Source organism: Epinephelus moara, chromosome 7 (assembly GCF_006386435.1).
Source record: "Epinephelus moara isolate mb chromosome 7, YSFRI_EMoa_1.0, whole genome shotgun sequence".
Lineage (NCBI taxonomy): Eukaryota > Metazoa > Chordata > Actinopteri > Perciformes > Serranidae > Epinephelus > Epinephelus moara.
In genome coordinates, this window is record NC_065512.1 from 30,759,721 (window position 1) to 30,781,655 (window position 21,935).

General features: G+C 39.9%; 2 protein-coding genes across 2 annotated transcripts in view; one reads left to right on the forward strand and one right to left on the reverse strand.

Moving 5' to 3' along the window:
- Positions 1-12,467, reverse strand: part of LOC126393142 (transmembrane protein 163-like) — an 86,520-nt gene extending 74,053 nt beyond the window's left edge. The window contains exons 1-2 of the mRNA XM_050049032.1: positions 11,959-12,467; positions 5,073-5,192 (exon numbers count right to left, since the gene is read on the reverse strand). Of these exons, the coding sequence (XP_049904989.1) occupies positions 5,073-5,192; positions 11,959-12,160 (322 nt within the window). The 5' untranslated portion in view covers positions 12,161-12,467. The remainder of the gene's footprint in view (positions 1-5,072; positions 5,193-11,958) is intronic.
- A 1,016-nt stretch (positions 12,468-13,483) lies between these two features.
- acmsd (aminocarboxymuconate semialdehyde decarboxylase) lies at positions 13,484-20,781 on the forward strand. The gene is made up of 10 exons (XM_050049028.1): positions 13,484-13,634; positions 15,952-15,996; positions 17,562-17,658; positions 17,751-17,800; positions 18,135-18,371; positions 18,536-18,629; positions 19,481-19,576; positions 19,730-19,902; positions 20,221-20,319; positions 20,549-20,781. Exons 1-10 carry the CDS (start codon positions 13,578-13,580, stop codon positions 20,609-20,611), a joined length of 1,011 nt encoding a protein of 336 aa, XP_049904985.1. The 5' UTR covers positions 13,484-13,577; the 3' UTR covers positions 20,612-20,781.
- The last annotated feature ends 1,154 nt before the right edge of the window (positions 20,782-21,935 follow it).

Here is a 21,935-nt window from a genome sequence, read left to right on the forward strand (position 1 = left end):
CTGGAATATTAAGCTAACTTGCTATGTACTAATGCTTATATAAGATATTTCATTCTCATATTTCATTCATTCTCAGGAGAAAAGGGGATAAGTAAGTGAACTATTTTTAAACCATCGCTGATATTTAATCCATAATTAGTAATATAATTATGGAATTAATAATAATATAATGTTGGCATGAATGCAGTACAGTAAAATGCCAGGTCCCAATTACCAACTTCATAAAATATTGTCTCGGGAATAACATTTGTTGTCTCAGACTCTTATTAACATAAAACAACAGAAATAAACATACGTGGGAGGGTGGTAGTCTGCTGCAGTATCACTTTGGGCTCTTTATTTAATTTAGGCAGAGAATCAAAAGAAGTAGTTGTCTTTTTATGTTTTCCTCAAATGATGAATATTTTATTTGGAACAAAGCTCAACTTGGAAACGTACCATCAAGATGAAGAAGTCTGTGTGTGCTCACATGCCTGACTGACCAATACATCAAGGAACTGCTACGCCAACTACCTATCATACATGCTCTTAGCTCTTGAGGTGTGATCTCTGCTTACTCTCTGAGCCTGATATGTCTGATAAAGCCTTGAAGTTTTGTACCACTTTCACAGGTGAATAACTTGCCAAGGGAGCACAAAAGACAGCTTCTCAGGAAAGGTTATGAGCTAGCGCGGAGCGGCTGTGTATGACTGAGACATTTAAGAGTCAAGGCGACTGAAAGTAGAGCAGAAAGGGATCGGCCTTGAACCCTCATCCCTTCTAAATGTTAAAATACTGCGAAAGGTCACAGAAGAGTAGAGGATGTTTCCTTGGAGAGAGAAAAAGGAAGATAGGGGAGAGAAAAGGGGGAATAAGAGTAGGAAAGGTTGGCAGAAACAGGATGAATGATACATGAGTTGATAAGGAGGACTTTGACTTTTACCTTGCTTTTACTAAAACATGCCCACCAGAGGAAAACTCGTAAAAAAATATGTACAAGACACACACTGGACAGCTTGACAGAATCAAACCATCTTTTGACTTGGGATATAGTGGATCTAGTTTTACAGATACATAAAAAAATAAAGGGGGCAAACAAAGAGGGAGAGATGTGGTGAGACAGCACACAAAGAGCAGGTAAAGAAAGTAGAGGGTGAGGAAAGAAGCTGACGGGACGTAAAAGATAAAAGATGGAGGATGGCGAGAGTTTGGGAGAAAGAGAAACTAGGGCACAGGCAGGAGGAAACGGCGCGCTGGTGTTCTTTAAAGTTGAGCCATCACAACCACTAAATCCCCAAAGCTGCCTGCCAGGACTCATCCTCGTCCCCTGGTACCATCGCACCTTTCAGAGCTTCACTCCACACCTCCATATCCATCTGTCTCTCACTCTCTCTGGTCCCTCTGCATTCTTTCACTAAGACGGCTCTCTCTTCGGCGCACAGCCTTTCAGCTTTTCTTTCTTTTGTACCTCTCTCCATGCCGAGCAGTGGCAGAAGAGGGAAGTGTTGCATTCATTTATTAATTTCCTAACCCAGTGCCACTGACTCGTCCTCTAGAGGCTGCAGTTATGACTGGCGGAGAGGGAGGCTGTCTACACATCTCTGCCCCCCCCCCCCCCCCCCCTCCGTTCTCTTCTTTCCTTTTTGTCTCCTAGTAGCTGGGCTGTCTCCCTCGCTTTTAGAGGCTCACATTTTTTGTGGGTCATCATCTGTTCAAGTCTCTATGTTCCAGCGCTTTGTCTCTGTCGAACAATGTTCAGATACATAGAAAAACATTCTCCATCTTTCTGCTTTGCAGAGTTTGTTTCCATGCCCCCTCGCACTGGTTACACTTGAATTGAATGAAAAATATGAATCAACGACAGGAATGTCATTCACAAACTAGACTAAACAAGCTGAATTCATTTGTGGCAGTCTTCATACTACAGTTTCACTGCAGTTTCAGATGAACACTTCTGATATTTCCCCCAAACATACCCATTAATCATCATCATCATCATCATCATCATCATCATAATTAAGTCTGATCATGCTGTAATAACTGATTGGTTTTTTTTCTCCGCTTGAGACCATGGAAACAATCTGTAAACTCAACGCTGGCATATCCTCACCTTTTACCAAACAGTTATTACTCATTTAGAATTGTGTTTCTGGGCACCTGGCCAATGTATGTCCAATATACACTCTCTTTTAGCTCTGTTTTTGGTCTCCACCAACTCCGGAGGGAAATATGGCTTCTCCACCTGCAGCCTGGTCTCATTCCCAGGGCATCAAAATATGCTACTTAAGATGCACCCCCGGCATCAAGGGGGTATCCTTTAGCGTCTGTATAAGACACACTGGGCTTTCAACCAACTCCAATGTAAACCTGTCCGTGTCATTACTAGATGTTCAGAGCAATGGATGTAGTATAAAGAGTGGAAAGTCCACTTAGGAGGTGTTGCATTAAGTACACATGTCTGCCGACGAGTGTTAGCAGACATGTGTGAGCTGCTCTTGCTGAGAGAGACTGTCCGATAGACAGATCTCCTCATAGGTTTCGTCATGTGAGTCATTAGTTAAGTGTGCGTTAGTTAAGTTGACTCACGTGACGATGACGTCAATCATTATCTTTTCCTAACCCTAACCAAGTAGTTTTGTTGTCTAAACCTGACCCACAACCCCTTCTTATTCACGTGATTCAACTCACATGATTTACGGCGGACCACTTCTGCGTCAAGCTTCGCAAACCCTTTCTGCGTCAAGACACAATCTTTATAATGACGCTGAGGGTTTGTGCCTAAGGGTCAAACGTTTCTAAGTTTGTCTAACTTGCCAGATGCAAGTAGCATACAATGGGTTTTTAGAGATTCTTGGTTGAAAGCAGCTGCTTGCTGCGGCCAAAAAAGACACGGTGAGAGCCATGGGAGTGAATCAAAACAGTTAAGCTATTGGGAGCAAAACTTAATTATAGGCTATAAAACTCCATAGGGCCAAGGTGAACTTGAGAGATGGGTGATTATTCTCTGTGGGTTGAAGTCTTAGCTTTTCAATATCGTATCATTGTAAGTGTTGTCTTTTCCTGGTTTTAAAGGCTGCATTACAGTAAAGTGATGTTATTTTCTGAACTTACCAGACTCTTCTAGCTGTTCTATTATTTGCCTTTACCCACTTAGTCATTGTATCCAAATTACTGATGATTATTTATCAAAAATCTTACTGTTTTTATATTGTGTGAAAACACTGATAGTCAACAGTACAACATCATTGCAATATTAGTACCAAGGCATTTGGTAAACCATATTGTGATGTCTTATTATCTTCATATTGCTCAGCACTAAACATAATGTTATATGTGTACAAGGTGTTTTACAAATGCTCATATCTCCCTCATATAGTTTCCTTTAAGTCCCTTTGTTTGCTAGTTCCTAAATGTGAATCCATGCAGCTGCGCCACTTAAAAAAGCAAGTTTGTGCTTAGTCAGCACATCGAGGATAAGTCTGTATAGACTGGAACACATCGTGACTTGAAACTGATCCTGAGCCAGGATGACAAAGCAACATCCCGTGTTGCAGCCACAACAGTGCGGCACATCGTAGACATCCTCTATATCATAAGACCACAAAATGTGTGTTGAAATTGTTGCTACATCATTTCACCACATCAGACAGGTTACTAAGGTGCAGTACATGCAGTTTGTAAAACCAGCACAACAGCATTAGCAGGCAGACTCCAACAGAAAACAAGATCTGAGGCTGTGTGATTCAGTTGCCAAGAAGAATAAAAGCATGTTCATCACATAGTAAACAGACATCAAAGCACTGAAAGACATCCTAGACATTAGATTGTATATTCTATATAGAACACTTGGGAATGTGCTGCTTTGCACTCTGCTCTTACCTTAATACTTAATGCAGTACTGACAAATTGAATACACTGTATGTATTCTCATGTCTTTGCCCTCTTACAGTGAATCACTGCAAACTTATTTTTTATGTTATATTTACCTACAGGGAATCAGTCTTATTGCCACATAAATGGCAGGGAGCCTCGAAAGTATGACCCTTTTTTCAGACTTTTTCATCAGTCAGATAATTAAGGAGGTGGGCATATTAGCTCAAACAACATGACTGTGACTAAAATGCCGAGCCTAAGGCTGCACATTGTGAGGTTTTACTGTTAGTCTGCAGTTGCTCATTCTTTTTTCCAATGCTCTTCCACTGTTTGACTTGTAGTGTAAAGTGTTATATATTGCTTAAATTGTTTAATCGCTCCATTTGAACCAACAGTGCTTCTTTGTATGACACAATGTAAGGCACAAAAACACATTTTCTGAATAAAAAATATGAAAGTGCAGCCCCACTCCACCAGAGGACAGTAGCGCTGTTGATTTTCTTAAATGTCTGCACTTTCTCAACTGCTTTCCAGTTATTTGCCGTGACTCATTTCATTGCTTTTTTGGACAGCTGACATTCATCATGTGTGTAAAAGGCACATACTCTTTGTGGTCATACAGTGCAAAAACATGTGTGGTCAGCATACGATATGCTGTGTCACTATAGCATTTCAAAATAATACTACACACTGTTAGTGACTAGTGTAGAACCAATTAGCTCAGTGCTTCATTAGTTTCATTAGCTATGTACACGTTTGTTGTTGACATCATGGACGTGCTCACTGGCAGTCTTTGCACGTTAAATGCGGCTCAGAATATCACTTGATGCAAATAAATATTAGCATTTAACATTACTAAAACATTCAATCTGACAATATCTGCTTTTGCCCTGCAATATATATAAGTATATGTAAATATATAAGTGGAAAGTGTGTAATATATTTTAATTTATGGTTAGCATTGTTTAATTAGAAAGTAGGCTAGCATCTGTGACTGTTTCTTTACCTTTGTGAAACAGCATAACTCAGGAAATCTGTATTTTCTTCACTCCCACATTGTAAGACACTTTGCGCCATGACTAGAACTGATGTTTAGATGACAACACTTTCTCTTAGTCAACAGGGAAATGAGAAGTAAACTGCCACAGTCACACTATGGCATAGGACATACACTGTTAAAAGTCACTGTATAGCACTTGAGTAAGTATTTAAATGCTTACTGAAAGCTGCCACAGCCAGTATGAGCGTGACCACGATGGAGACCCAGGAGACCCAGAGTGCCTTCTTCCTGTAGCTCTGAGCCTCATGGGGCTTCAGGCGCATGCTGCTCTCGAGGAGACCTGCAGTGAGACACATAAACTCTGTTACAAGGACAATTCCTGCTTTCTTTGTGCTTTTTTTGTAACATTCATTTTATGTTGTGCTTTATGACATGATCATATCAGACAGCCAGAGGCAGCATCAGTGGTCATTTTGACCTTCTCCAACACTCACGTCAGAGAGGAATAAGATTCTCTTAAACCCTGAAGAATCACTTGGGTTATTGAAAGAAAGGGTTTAAGCTTGTGTGCCTAGCTACGATGCAGAGCACAATTCTGCCAGTTATGCTTGAACTTATTTCAATTCAGCATTATCAACCAGTGATTCAGGATTCTGGAGCACAACAAAGGTGTGATGTTTCGGTAATGACTCGTGAAAATGGTTTCATTTCATCTAAGTACATTTACACTTTTACACATTGAACTAGCCACTGGCCCTCCAAGCTATTTAACACTATACAGAGGTCAGAGGTCAGGCTCTGCTGGATAAACGCTACAGGAAAGTTCACAGAAACGTTTTGTTGCAGTAGCAGCCATAATCAATCCACTACAAGAGACCACATAGACCCATCAATGGGTATTCACTACTGCTTCGAACAATGGAGCTGTTTCTTCCACCCTTCATGCATCCTTCAGCTAACGATAAGAGACACAGCTTGTCAAGTTTTACTTCCTTTACTGACCACCACATAGGGAACTGGAGGAGCAGCAACAGTACACCTGTATCAAACCACCATGCTGAGCACTCATGCATGAACTGTATAAAGTAGTCCCTCAAACTAACTCAAAGCAATCAGGAAATAACCTCTTGAGAATATAAAATTACCAATGAAACCAATCAAGTTTACAAATTAAGTCGACAAAAATCAATCTTTTGTTGCCATTGATTTTGAGGACCAGCCTTAATAGCTTTTTAAGGTTCCCTTCTAATAACCTGAACAGAGACTGTGCTAAGGCAAAACACATAGGATAACAATCCACATGCATTTCCTAATGGCTCAAAGCCCTGTTTCTGTGCGAGAAGCCTTCGCCTGAAGTCACAGACAAAACAGCCCAGATTCTGAACCGCCTGGAGCTCTTCCATTGTCATGAAACACGAGGCTGGCTCTGCAGATTCATGCAATATTTATAAGCCTGAACTTTTACATCCAAAAGGGCTTTTATTGCTATCAGTTGTCATTCTATCCAGAAATGTGTGCCAGGGACCACAGAGTCAGCTGCCTGTGAACTGTCCTGAGACACAGAGGGTGTTTCCTTTGCAGACTGCAAGTTTGGCCACAAAATCAGGCAGATAATTGGAAATAATGAAGGCAAAATCCTCTGATCCTAGAGTGAGACAAATGTTTGGACACAGTTCAGTGATATTTAGAACTTCCTTTCTGAGTAGACTATCTGCAGTCAAAACCCTAACCGCTCTTTGTCTTTGGGGTCCTATTTTAGTAAGGCCTTTAGATATAAAAATGAGTTTATGCTACATGCCTTTATAGCTATTTGAATTGGTTTCTTTTGAGGAAAATAATTTATTTTGGGGGAATTTTCTGTCACTGGCACAGACGACCAAAGCATCAACACATATAAGGTGCCATTGCAGTGGCAGAGTTATGATACAAGATTGTTCCAGAAAACTTAAGAAAGCTTCCACAGTGTAGACCCTTGCCTCTTCTGTGCTCCCTCTCTTATTTTTTTTAAAGAAAACAACTGAATTTCTTTGAATGGTGCAGTAACCTCCACTCTCCATCTCCAACGTGACACAAACCTGGGTCATTTTTGTTGTGAAGATTTCATGTAAATATTTGTCAGGGTACCACATCACTTGACCTACAGGAAACCTGGAATCACGGATTGTAGATCTGCCCAACCTCAAAAACAGACCATCCCTTAAACCTTGGAATTTCGTAACTTGAACACTGACCAGAAGGCCTATTAGCCTAAGTTATGACACTCGAGACAACATCAGATGTTGCTTTGCATTTTACACAATTTCACTTGTGATCAACCGCCTGATACTAAACAACAGAAACAATTCGACATGACTTATAGGCTTTAAACTACATGTAATTATGACTGTGTATGTGTTTGCATCGCAAAGATGAAATCAAGCCATTCCAGAAACAACTTAGTCTTGGTCACATGGTTGTTTTATAGAGTAAACAGAACACAACTTATGACTGAACCAGTTTTCATCAAACCTTTTTAATAATAAAAGGCGAACTATGTTTCCCATGATGCCATCAACAGCATTTTTGTATTTGGCCCTGTCTGTCTGGTACATGTCCACATCTTTCAAATGCCATATGTTTGGTTTGTTACGCTGTTAGGAAGACAAAGCTAATGTAAGTTTAGAGACTTTACAATAAATAATAACATTTTATTTTCTCAGACTTGACAAACCTCCAGAGCCACAGAAGACACGAACAGCAGCACTGTGTAGTACTCCCCATGAGAACTGACCATACTTGAAACATCACTGATGTTCCCTTTAAGTTTTAAACCCCATCTCAGTTTCAATGAGACGTTTTCACAGTATTTTTGTAGAAAAGCTATTTGCTGGTGCAGTACCTGTTACAAGAACATTACAGTCCCCTTTGTCTAAGTATGTTTACTACCCTAAAAACTACAATCTTGTCACCCATATGACAAAAATGGCCCTTTTGACAAAGGTATAATCAAACTACTTCTTTATAACCCCTGCCTTTCTCTGGGATGGCCAGTTCACCCCTTCACACAGCCCTTGGTGTTGTTCACTCCTACTGTTTGTCTCATGTGGGTGTAGACAGAAGAAGACATTGCAGACAAAGCATCCAGAGGGAGTTGGTGCAGCTACTAGAATATGATCCCTCACCAGCTTCCCACCAGTGAATACTGCCAACTGTTTCTGATGGACAGCCAAACCCTTTCACTCCAAGCAATGTACTCCTTCAACTGGCTTTAGTTTAGTTCAGGCAATTTGTAACTCTCAGAAGCTTCTTTGAATCCAAGTATGTATGTTGAGGTGAAAGGATATGTGCCTGGGGCCCCTTATGAACCTGTTATGATGCATTTGTAACATATATACACTATGATACCAAAGCTCCTGTTGTGTCAATGTGGGAGGCAAAGGGGGTCAATGTGAATGCAATTTAGATATCTGCCAAATATAGATATCTTCAGAAGGTGTGTTAGTAGTCTTGCATCCATAATTTCTATTTTCAGTGTCATTCTCATATTGAATTCATTAAAACACGTAGCCTACGTTTTGTTTTCACAAGGAGGAAAGCATCAGATGCAGACCACCTTTATTAGTATGCTCACCCCTTGACTCTCACCATCTAGCTGATGTGAAATTGTTTAATCTGGCTGTAACTGATTTCTCTGAAGATAGCAAATCAAAGAAAATCACATGGCTTGTGCTTAAAGGAAACTAAGAATTATCTGGTAGGCCTCCGTCAGGGCCAAGAGTAAGAACAAGTTGCTGTACTACAGGCAAATTGAGTCACACTGTGTGTATGTGTGTGTATGCGAGAAGACTAAAATAAATGGGTCCCAATGTGTGTTTAGCTTTGTTCAAAATCTGTGTGTATTGTACATGTGGTGTGCACTTTATGTGTGAGGGAGAGAGTCACATGCAGCAACGTTTAGAACTACAATTACACACTTCCAATCTTAACATCACTTCTTTTCTCTGGTCATTTTTTATCTGTGTTTCAATTTTCACTTAAAAGCATGTGAGGATTTATTGGCTGTGAAAGGCTAGCTGATTGGAAAACACATGTCTTGTTATAACCTCTGACTTGACATGTTCTGATAACACCCTAAGGTGCTTGGAGCCAGAGTGATTTCCTACAGATATTAGCATTGTTTCCAACAATACTGTGGCAACCACAGCATGCGTGCGTGTGGCTATGTGCGGCAGAGGGGGGAAGTGAGACAGCATGGTTAAATCACTTTGCTCACATGATCCCCGGCCGGGGGATCAGACAGAAGGCATGTGCTCAACATCTCCTCATGCATCTCTCTGTGACACACGCTCAAGTTTGTGTGGGTGGGTGAATGTGTGTGTGTCTCTCGACACTTGTCTCTGTCACACCTTTCTTTTCTAAAAATAATTAACATCAGCCATGTAGCTCAAACGGCTGATCACACACTTCCTGTACACACTTGCCAGGAAACACGATTGAATATTAAAATCCTGGGAGGAATGTGACCTGAAAGAGATAAATTAATTACTTTTTTAAATAATCTGAGAGTCTGCCCCTCACCTTCACTACCTGTTTTACTGCAATGCTGCCTGACAGATAGCTAGATAGATAGAAACCACTGGCATGGACAAGCAATACTGCAGAGGTTTCTTAACAGCAATGGCAGGGACATTTATGTAAATAGGAGAGAGATGAGGAAAGCGGGGGAGGGATGTAGACAGGGAGAGTGTGAATGTGTGAAATATAATGTGCTGATATGTGTGGCTGTGTTTAAAGCTAGCTCTTTCTACACATCTATTTAAATTGCTTAAGTTTTAATTAAAAGTAAAGTTTTTTCCTTGATGCCTGCTCATATCATTTTTAATATGTCTGTGAGTGGCCCTTACTTTCAGAGGAGTTAATGACCTTTATTCGATGACCTCAGCTGACATCACAAGCAAAGTAACACAACTGATTACATACACTTAAAGGAGCACTCCACCGATTTTCCATGTAAAAAAAAACGACTGAACTTGTGATGGTTAGTACTACTCAGCCTTTTAAGTCCATTGCATACAACACTTGTTCATACTTAAATGACAAAATAATTTCAGCTGACTTCCAATATGACATATATGACCATCCCCAAAACAACATGTCATATGTTAGCATCCCCACAATCGCAGTTTTAAACACATCCTTCATGTTATGAATTGGTCGCACTTACATTATAAAATTTAATGGTTATGTTTCGGCAACAAAACTGGTGGTACATGGTTCGGTTTACAGAAAAAACACCATGGTTTGACTTAAAATAAGTTCAATTTCAGTTCAATGTCATTTACACACAAGCACACAGGGATGTCAGGGGGCTCCATGCTCCATACTTGGTCCGTATGGGGACTAAAACCGGCGATCTTCCGGTTCCCAACCCAAGTCCCTGTGGGCTGAGCTAGTGCCAACATACGTTATATGCTAGTATGTGTAGCATACTTTGTTATTAAAAGAAGTCAGTGTTGACATCTGGGATAAGAACACTTGTCTCCTGGGTGAAAGTCCTGCGCATGTTTGATCCATCCACCACCCTATACGTTAAGAACTTCTTCCATCTTTACACAACATTATACAGGCTTTGTCCATTTTTATACTGTGTCACTTCAATTCCTCCTCTGCTCTCCTAATAATAATAATTACTGCAGCTAATAAAGGGTGCCACACTAAAATAAACACAAGTATGGGTCATAATAGGCTGCCTGCATGGTTGTTTTTTCAGTAAAAGTTGGCTGGTTGCATAATGACATCTATGGGTCTAGTGGAGCTTTGCTAAGCCTGAAAAAATATGAGATGTCATGGTGATGTCATCAGGGTTAACTTGGGTTGGGTTTATACAGTACAACTTTTTAACAGAAATTCTGCATTGCAAACTCAACATGTAAATTTGATACCAGAACAAACAAAAAACATGGCTGTGACTGTTTACTAGGCAAGGAGGTCTGATTAAAGATGGAATTAAGTTGCATTATGGGAAATGTAGTGTTGGTGGAGCTGGACCCTTATAAGTGACTAAACGTTAATATATCTCTACCTCTGTTGCTTCAACCATGTTTTAGAAATCTGTCTCTTGCAAGTTGCCAGACTTTATGAAAGTGCAACTCTGAGTCACTGTAGTACCCCTTTAAGGATTAAGTCTACTTTCTAAGAGTTAAAATCTGCCAGCTCATTAGTTTCTGCCAATTAGAAGATCTTAAATAAATTGTAGAGCACAGACACAAACAATTAAGTTCATATTTCTTCTATCATCTTTTTTCTCTTTTTTTTTTCTTAGGGTAGATACAAGGTTGATATTGTATGTTGTTTCCAGATCTTAAATATAAGCCAAATTCAATCAGCATAGCTGTCACCACTCTGAATAAAATAACCACATCAGTTTTTTTATGAATTACTTAAGACGTGCTGACTACCACTTAGAGCTACATAGCTTAATTACCTTGTCAATTATCCTTTGAAATAAGATCCAGTAAACATAACATGACATATAATGAAGTAAATGCTTACATAAACTAACAGGCTTAGGATGTATTGTATAACTGAGGCCCTTATATTATCCACTATGGAATTTTTTAACAGGTTCTATGCATATTAGAAGATGAATGGGATTAAAATAGTGGGAAAGTGAAACACACAGAGACATGTGCTTACGCAAATGCAAGTGCACATTCGGGGGTTTGTCATGCATGTGACTGGTATCAGACTCTAGCTTTAAAGCAGACTGAGACTGTGTGCCTCAGGCTGCGTGTTTTAAGGAACAACTGAGTAACACAGCCAACTTTGTCCTCAGATGCAATGCAATATGAAAAATAAATGAATGAATGAATGAATGAATTTGGGGATTATACTCACTTTTAAAAATGTTTTAAGCTTTGAATCCATCTTTTGCTTCAGTCTAATCCAAATCCTGCTGATGTAGGACTATCATAAATTATTCAAATAAGAGCAGACTAAAATACCTCACATGGATAAAAATACCTCCCATCTCCCCAGAGGTCCCACTGAACACACACATTGCACTCACATGCACATCCACAACTTTTAAAACCACATCCAAACATGACAGAGACAGATGAAGTTACCTTCTCCCTCCACACTGTCTGTGATTTTCATCTCCTGGCCCGTGGTGAACGTCTCGGGCTGGCTGGGGGTTTTGGCTTGCTGGTGATGGTTGTTGGTGAAGCCATCTGGGGCGCACTGGCCGTTCCGCACCGTAGCCGGGCAGGGATCCACAATAGTCGGGTCTGGGACAGGGTATGACTCTTGGGTGGCCGGGTCTGTCATTGTTGTTGCAGTTTTGTTTTCAGGCTCAAAAGCAGGTAAAAGATGAAGATGATGAAAAAAAAAGATTCACGCCGGCTCGCTAGGTACACCAGCCATCCAGCGCGTCCAATATGCCACCGGTGTCGACTCAGATACGCAAGGGGGGAGAGAGGAGATGGCGATAAGAGAAGATGGGAGATAAAGGATTAATCTCCCCAGCATCAGCAGCGAGACAACTCCCTCTGTGTGAACTCAACACAAAGCTCTGCAGCCTCAGTGCAAACACCCGGTCCGGCTGAGCCAGTTAGAGACAGTTTAGGGTTAGATGCGGCGATGCGATAAATTGCTGAGATCTGCTGTGAATCTGGCAGGCGGTGCCAGCAAGTTTTTTTTTTCTCCTCCCCTTCTTCCTTCTCTCCTCCTCTCCTCCTCTTAGAACTCAGCACCTATTTCTCACATAGGCCACATGAAATCATCAGTGACAGTCCTGAATCACTTAAAAGTTATCCACAGATTCGATTTCTGAGTAAAGTTAAATGGATCTTAGAAAGTTGTTATGTTTTAAGCAACATTTAAAGTAAAAAATAAAAGTTATGTTTTTACGATGACCTTATAATGACGTCACATGGGTACTTTTATCAGTCTTACTACATATGATCATTGGTTTTGTTTACATCTTTCATAGTGGTGGATTTGCCCTTTACTCCTAGATCACTTTATTGACCAATTATCAGAACCCATGGAAATCAACTATTTTCTCACCTTGCCGATGACACACCTCCCTGTACTCTGCTTTATCGCTCAAACACTTCACTAAAGTGCAATTATTAACCACAAGGTGGCGCTGAAAAGCAGGACTGTGTGCAAGTGAGGATGTTAAAAAAAATAATTTCTGTAGGATGTCAGTCAGCTTGACACTGATCTGCTCCACATTATGTAGGTCAGTGATTTTCAACTGTGTAGCAGCCTATAGTCAAATTACTGTGAGAAAAATATATGCGTAATCATAATTCATAATGCAACTGCATCATCTTCCAACATCCAAACATGCATAAACAAAACTATAAGCTCAAAAGTCTGACTCAGCAGAAGGCAGGTAGCCAGCTGCACAGATTCTGCTTTAAACTATTATGTGTGTGTGTGCGTGTGTTGCTAGAGTAGGGTGGGGTGCAAATCATGTTTGAGGTTGTCATATCACTTGATGGTTCAGGATATTAAAGATAAAACAACATTAAATAGCCTCCATAGACTAATGATTACTTTCTGCCTGATTTACTATCTGGGTAATAAATGACCAGGGTGTCCCAGCAGCAGCCAGGTCACCTGTCGGTCATTGGTTTGTGGCTGAGGGCGGAGAGTGTTGTTTGGATTTGCGCTCAGTTTCTGCAAGAAATCTTAGGCAGCAGACCTCCCCGTTTTCCAGAGGGTAATCACAAGGATGAAGGTTGATATCCATAATCATATTTTACCAAAGGAATGGCCCGATTTGAAGCAGGTAGGCACAGAGAGACACAAGCTCAATGAGGATCTGAGAAGTTTTTATAACAGCCCGGAGCCTCCAGAGTAAATCCAAACAATGTGTGGTTGAGTGGGTTTTTTTTTTTTTTTGTTAAAAAGACATCTTTCTTTGTTTTGGTTCTGTAGCAGGCAGAGTTTATCCTTCAATTGAATGCAATTAAAAGCCAGTAAAATAAAATGTACAGACACTTCCCGTTGGAGTGTCAGCAGGGAGTTTAACAGCTCACTCCATAAATCTGTGTTCTCTATGGATGGTTAAACTTTAATCAATAAGTAGCTTTGGCCTTGTGCTTCCCTGCCCTATCTGTTATCTGTCCCTGCTCTTTCGTCTTTGTCACTACGGAGGCTTTGCTTTAGCTAATGATTTCCCATGTTTAGTGCTAGACTGAAGAGATGGTTTGCAATCTGGTGCCATCACCCTCCCTCAGGATTTCTATGCACCTTTCTTTCTTTCTTTTTTTTTTACACCAGTAAGAAAATGTATATAGTAATATAAAAAGACAGGACTGTCTTTTGAGTCGTCATAGCTTCTCCACCAGTTGAGACACCTGACTTTAAACCCATGCAAGCTGAGATTGTTTTGGCTGTTACACTGAAATAATACTGTATTTCACCACTTTTGGTGAACTAACTGAAGGCTGATGTAAACAGAAGTAAGTGACACCTTTAGGATTTATTCTGCGAGTCTTGATTCAGTGTATCATCAAGGCCCATATCATTATGATGAATGGGATCATACTGGTTATCATATTGGCAAAAATCAGTGCACACACAGAGGTTATTAAAACCTTATGTTTTGTTCCGTTTTAACACTTATTGTTTGGGTTCCCAGTGTATGTGAGTTAGAGCTGTGAAGATTAGTCGACTAATCGCCATCTATTTTGATAATAGATGAATTGTTACAGTCATTTTTTCATGCAAAATTACAATTAGGCCTACAGTAAATTACAGTAAATCTGCTCTTCTCCATTTCATTTTAATATTTATCAAATTGTATATCTCAGGGTTTTGGACTGACAAAACAAGACATTTAAAGACATCATCTTGGACTTCAAGAAACTGGGATGGATGTTTTTCACCATTCTCTGACCAACCAATTAATCAATTGATCTAGAAAATAATCAGCATGGGCATAACCAATTGATTGATTAATTAAATAATCAATAATGAAAATAACTGTTAGTTCCAACCCTAATGTTAATAGTAACAATGATAATAATAGAAATAGTGCAAAATTTACAATTTCTTATGTCTATTTTTCTTTCCAACTGCATAAAAATCCAATAAGCAGATAACTACTGAAGTGGTAACCTTTCCCTTTGCATAAACTGGGCTGTTCCAAAAAGTCTTTTACAGACAAAGTGTTGATAATACCTTGATAATTAATTAGCCTGATGACAGTCACATCAAGTGACACTGCCTGTGTTTGGTGTCAATTAGACACCAGAGACATCTAACAGGAATCCAACTAGACTACAATAGAATTGTTGTAAGATTTGGGAGGAGTAGCACTGCATAGAAATCTAGTGTCAAACCGATCACATATGATAGTGTATGAAGTCCTTTGTATCTAGCCATGTTTTATAGTTGGGGTCTCTGAGACCCTCTGAAACAGATGTAATGCATCACTTTCTGTAGCAGACTTCTGAAACATGTCCTCAGTTCACGAGCAGTTCTCATTATATTCTGAAAAGTCACAAAGTACAAAAGTGAAAATACATTATTATGTATATTTCTGAGCTGCAAAAGAGGGCCTGGTTACTCAGGAACCAAAACAGAACATTAGGGTGAACTTGTTATGAACTCCACTGTTGAACTGGTGCGCATGCATTTCATTTAAAGCAAGTTTCATCGAGGAAACTACTTGGAGACATGACACTTTTAAAAGAAGGGCATAAAACCCATCTCACATTCTGAATAGCTGAGGCCTCTCTGTGGCATCAACAAAGTACACAGCACTGCAGATCTGTAGGGATATAAAATGGGGCTTTACTGGCTGTATTGCTCATGTAGATCATTTGCAGCTTCATCTGTATGCAAAAGAGTCAACAGCCTCAGATGGCACTCACTTTGAGTTATCCAGGGCGTTGGAGTGGATAGTCCTCCAGGATGAAGATTGAACCCTCGCAGATGGGATAACACAATCAATGGAGGCTTTCCCACAGAAGGATGCACGGAGGATACCAAACTATGTTCATGTTTATACAGAGATTTGACATCTAAGTTAAATACACCAGATAATGCATAATGTGCGTTTCAGTATGTGCATATTCACTGTTGTGCATGTCTTTCAGAGGTATGGATATGGTGGGTTTGTCCAGCTTCACCATCACTGCAAGGTGAGTCACAGTTTTTTTCCTTCATGTACAGAGTACATGAGACCTTATGCAACTGTACTATATCCAACGCTCAGGACACAGCAGGTCCCTCCCTGCTGCACTCTATCCTGTAGACCTTTCAGCCTGGTCCTCGCCATGTGAGCAGCTGCAGGACTCAGCACGGTGCCTCTGCATCAGTGGAGAAATTCACTTTAAATACGCAGCAGAAGACAGAGCAGCCTGGCAGCTGTGTAACTAATGCAACTTTTAGCGGCCGACATCGGTTGAGCGTTTGGCAGCAGCAAACTGCACATAAGGACGAATAGCTGATTATGTCACATTGACGCATTCAAACAGAAGCCATGTCTGGTGAGGAGCATCTGTTTAAGTTATGATGCCAATGTTAAAACAAGATCTACAAGGACTGCAGGTCACATTGTAGCACAGGTGTAGATGCACCCAAGATGTTTCATTACACCTATAAAGAGAGGGGTAAACTGTCCAGATGTTGTTTGTATATCTTCATTTAAATATACCTATACACCTTTACAAAGACATTTTGTCTGTCATGACATTTTAATGCCAAGTGTATGAAGTTTACATCTCTATGTGGTCCATGAAACAGTAGGAATCGACTCTCTGCTGCCATCATGTGGTTATATTTTGAAGTTTTATGAAATCCAAACCTCACATAATTTCATCATCATGAAAATTGTAAATGTAATGAGTGAAATGACCAAGAACAAGAAAAATAAATCTGCCATGTTTTCCAGACTCTAGAAATCTGACTGGTGTTACAGGAATACTTCACCCCCCCAAATGACCACATATATATATCAACTATACTCACCTAGAGTTATGTTGTATTTGTGTAGAAACGTTGTTCTTACATGCCTCCACGATGAACGAAGAATCCAAAACTGGAGAAAATCTATCAGAACTAAATCAAAGCATCTGCTTACTTACAAAATTTCCCACAACTCGTGCTGTGTAATTCAAGTCTCATTTATCCAGTCCTATGCTTGGTAGTTCCCAGACAGACATCCCTTTTCAACAGGGGACTGAACTAAAAGTGAAACTTATCTACACTCTCTTTAAAATCAGTCTCCATTGACAAAAACAGTCCTTTTATCTTGCTGAACACAGGAGCTGATGGTCTGCTGCTGCCTCAATCAGTTGGTTTGTTTCTGTTATTGTGTGACTTTGATGTTTTAAAGGGTTAGTACGGAATCACCAAAGTCACACAATAACACAAATAAATGTTCGAGGCAGCGGTAGACCAGCAGCTCCTGTAGTGAGCAATGTAAAATTACTGTTTTTGTCAATACAGTCTGGCTTTGAAGACAGCATAGATAAGTTTCACTTGGATTATACTGCTTAAGTTGTGTGAGAGTTTGTAAATGGATGTTTTAAAACACAATAGTTTGTTGTTCGATGCCTTAAACTTAAAGGATTTTCTCCATTTTTTGGATTCTTCGTTCATCGAAGGCATGCGAGGAAACTGTTTTCTTCATGTATTCAGTGTAACACTGATACACAAAATGATGATTTGGAGGTTAAAGTATTCCTTTAATTTCGTGTTTCAGGGTGAAGCAGACATGATGAAGGATGGAAAGCTGTTCCGAGTAATTCAGGAGAACTGCTGGGATGCAAAAGCACGCATAAGGGACATGGATCAACATGGTATATGCACAGACATGAAAGACAACAACAGGGATTACAGTGTTTTATCATACTGAGGCCTGAAAGAGATGTTTCTGTTTATCACCCTTCAGGTGTCACAGTTCAGGCCCTGTCCACCGTCCCTGTGATGTTCAGTTACTGGGTAAGTGTACACTAAGTCTGAGCAGCTTGGATCAAAAACAATGCAGCGATTATGTTTTATTGCTGTGTGGTAAAGACCTGAATCACAGTGTTGTTTACTGTGCCCCAAATTACTGTGAGCTGCAGCTACCCAATCCTGTTGAAACAAGGAGCAAATCAAATTCTAGGCTTTTTCTGGAACACCACAGTGGCTTATCTGCAACACCTCTTAACTGTCTTTCTTCCTCCTCAGTCACAGATGCATCAACACTAAGATGAAGAGTCAAGAATTAAAGTTTCACATCAGGTTTTCACAGATATATTTACCTATTTCTGATCTTGTTTTTGGATTACAGGCCAAACCTCATGACACACTGGATCTCTGTGTCCTTTTAAATGATGATTTGGCCAAGACAGTGCGCAGCCACCCCAAGAGGTTTGTGGGCCTGGGCACTCTGCCCATGCAAGCCCCTGATTTAGCTGTGTTGGAGATGAGGCGCTGCGTGAAGGAGCTGGGTTTCCCTGGGGTGCAGATCGGCTCACATATCAACAACTGGGACCTCAATGCAACTGAGCTCTATCCCGTCTATGCTGTAAGACATTGAGCATTGCAGTACATGCTAATATGATGACATAATACTCTTGGTGATAGTTGCACACGTACCTAGGGTTTGACTTATTTCGTACTGAAGTGCAGGACATCCCTTTGTATTCATTCATCAAAAAATACTGATCCTGCAGTGCGTCTCTCATGCAGGCAGCTGAGGAGCTGGGCTGCTCCATATTTGTCCACCCGTGGGACATGCAGACAGACGGGAGAATGGCTAAGTATTGGCTGCCCTGGCTGGTGGGTGAGGAAGATGGAGTAGGAACAGCGATATTGAATATCCCCCCTGGCCTAGTCAATAGAAAAGAAAATACACTTTTCTTGTGAAAGTACACTCTCCTCTTGTGACTGAAATGGATCCATATTTAATTATCTGTGCGCAGAAAACCAAAGCACTGGCAAAAACACAGCACATTTACCCACAATTTCCTGAAGTGATTGATGAAGCCATCAAAGCCAAATCATTGTATTTCCTTATGTGTAAAATTGGTGTTGATAATCTTTGAGTATAATAGCTTTCATAGCATATTTGATTAGGGATGCACAATAGTGTCAGCACGTCATCCGTATCGGCAGATAAAGGCTTTGAAATGAAATATCGACATCTGCCTGATATGATCATCTCGCTGATATGACAGGCTGATGAGATGATGCTTTAATTATGCATTTTTAATTAGATGAAATAGGTCACATTTGCCCTGGTTGTGACTATTGTCAGGATTGTCTCAGGGAGAGCATCATCCAAGGCTGTTAAAGCAGGATAAATTTGACAGTTTTGTTTGAAACTTTGTCTGCTCTGCCAACAAGCCATCACAATAAGAGTTGGCATAGTACCATGTTAATTCCATCACAGGAGAGACTTGATGTTCTCTGCAATTATGTGGAAATGTGTGCATAGATTGGCATATCGGATATCGGCAAAAATCCAATATTATGCATCCCTATATCTGATGCATTGTGATTATGACAATTTTTTATTTTGCTTCTACCACTTAGTATATCAACCCACTTATATTGTCTTATGATGAAAAGGCATTTAATTAAAGTACAGTTTGAAAAGAAAGGTTTTATTGTCTTTTGTTTTCCATCTCAAAGGCATGCCGACAGAGACGACCATGGCCATTTGCTCGATGATATTTGGAGGCGTGTTTGAGAGATTTCCTAAATTGAAAGTCTGCTTTGCACATGGAGGTACCTACGAAATGCTGCTGATACAATATTGTAGTACACAAAAGTCAAAGCAGAGTAATATAAGCACTAAGGTGTCGACTTAAACACATTCTTACTCCATCCTTAATTACAGATTTCATGTGACCATTATTGTTAATGTCTCTCTGCTTACAGGTGGCTCTTTTCCATTCACCATTGGCAGAATTGAACATGGCCACAAAGTCCGCCCTGACCTGTGCGCAGTGGACAACGAGATCAGTCCCCGGAAATACCTCGGTTCCTTCTACACTGACTCCCTAGTTCACGATCCCACCGCCCTGAAGCTACTCATTGATGTTATTGGAAAAGTGAGCTTCTTTATTTATTCAGCTCACACATTGAGAGGACACTGAGGGAGTGTTGCCAGTTTGAGCATCGAGTGGGTAGTTTCAAGTATTATTTCTGTAAAACCACTTTAACCTTGGATACAAAAGCTGTGCACCAAGGCTCATTAATGTTGCACACTGCTCTTCTGATGTGTGGAAGCGCCCCGATGCCTCAGAATGGCTCTGTTGAACTATTCCCTCTTTCATCAGTTTGACAGAGAAACTTTGGATGTGTATCTGCACATGATCACCACGTGTTTAACACTACAATAGTTTAACATGCAGGTATTCCTCTTTCAGGATAAAGTGATGCTGGGGACAGATTATCCATTCCCTCTGGGTGAGCTGCAGCCTGGATCATTGATTGAGTCAATGGATGAATTTCATGACACACTAAAGGTAATGATATTTTCTTCTCTTTTATTCAGTCAATGCAAATACTTTGGAACTGCGTTCATGAATAAAATAAAACATGTGGCCAGGTAGAAATGGCTTGTTAGCAGCAGTGCAAGAGACACAGGAGCCACAATTTTAGACGCTATCCCAAACATCTTTTATTCTGCTAGCTTTCAAATTTTATTGTGTAAATGCATTTATTCAATATTCAGTGTACTCTTTTGTTTTGCAGGATAAATTGCTTGCTGGAAATGCACTGGACTTTTTGGGCCTGAAACGAGAGCAGTTTGAGTGACATGAAAATTTGGAGATACAGCTGCTACAACTGGTGTATCAGTGCAAAGGCCTTCTTTAAATATTCATAATTGTATGATTAAGGATAAAAATCCTTTTGGAATAGCTTGTATAGTAGATATAACAAATTATGTTGTTGTTTAATATGATAAAGTAATTATTTTTCTCTCAGTATTTTGTGAAATGCTTTATTTGTTATTATACTTATCATCTTAGTGATCACCATCAGCAGATTGTTTTTTTTTTTCTTTTAGTTTGATTAGAGAATACTTATTGCCAAAGACCCCACAGTACAACAGACAACTTTTGCTACTTAGTGTTATCAGGAACACATGCAGCCAATCCCATTATTAAATGCAGGGCTGCTCCAGTTGCCTTTATAATTCCCCAACCGAATGTATTCCATATTACACTTATTGTTTGGGTTCCCAGTGTATGCGAACTAGAGCTACTTTAGGTTATGTACTGATAAAACAAGACATTTAAAAAGTCATCACCTTGGACTTTAAGAAACTGGGTTTCACTATTCTATGACATTGTCAAGACCAAACTATGAATCAATTAATCTTGAAAATAATCAGCAGATTAATCGATGACGAAAATATTTGATAGTTTCAGCTCTTGTGTTAATAATAATATAGAAAATTGCAAAATTAACCATTTCCCCATTTGTAAATGTCTGTCATTCCTTACAACTGCATAAAACTCTATTAAGTAGATAACTATTGGAGTTGCTACCTTTCCCTTTGCATGAAGTGGGCTATTACAGTTGTTTGCCAAAAAGTAATTCACAAACAAAGACATCAGTCTTGATAATGCCTTTTAAATATCCTGATAACAGTCAAATCTAATGACAATGTTTGTGTTCCGTGTCACTTAGACACCAGGGAGGTCTAACAGGACCCCAAATCACTAGTCACTGTAGTAGAATTGTTGTAGGATTTGGGAGGGGTAGTAGGCCTACTGCATAAAAAATAGTGTAAATCCCACTATTAAATGCAGGGCTGCTCCAGTTGCCTTTATAATCCCCAACTGAATGTGATCCCTCACTTCTTAAATGAATAGACTTGAATTACTTCACAAAGTAGCATTAATATGTGCTCTACTTCCAAGAAAGAGTTATTCAAGGATCCATTTGCACTTCTCTGGCTAACATGAGCTCAGCTCAAAGAGAAAAAGCATTTCTTCTGTCTATCTTGCCAAGTGAAGTTAGCTTCAGCACTACGAAGTCATGCATCTAGCTAAAGACTTTAAAGCTATACCTCTTGTTTCTAAAGTAAAATTTAAATGTTGTTACTCTGTTTACGATATTATTCTGTTACTGT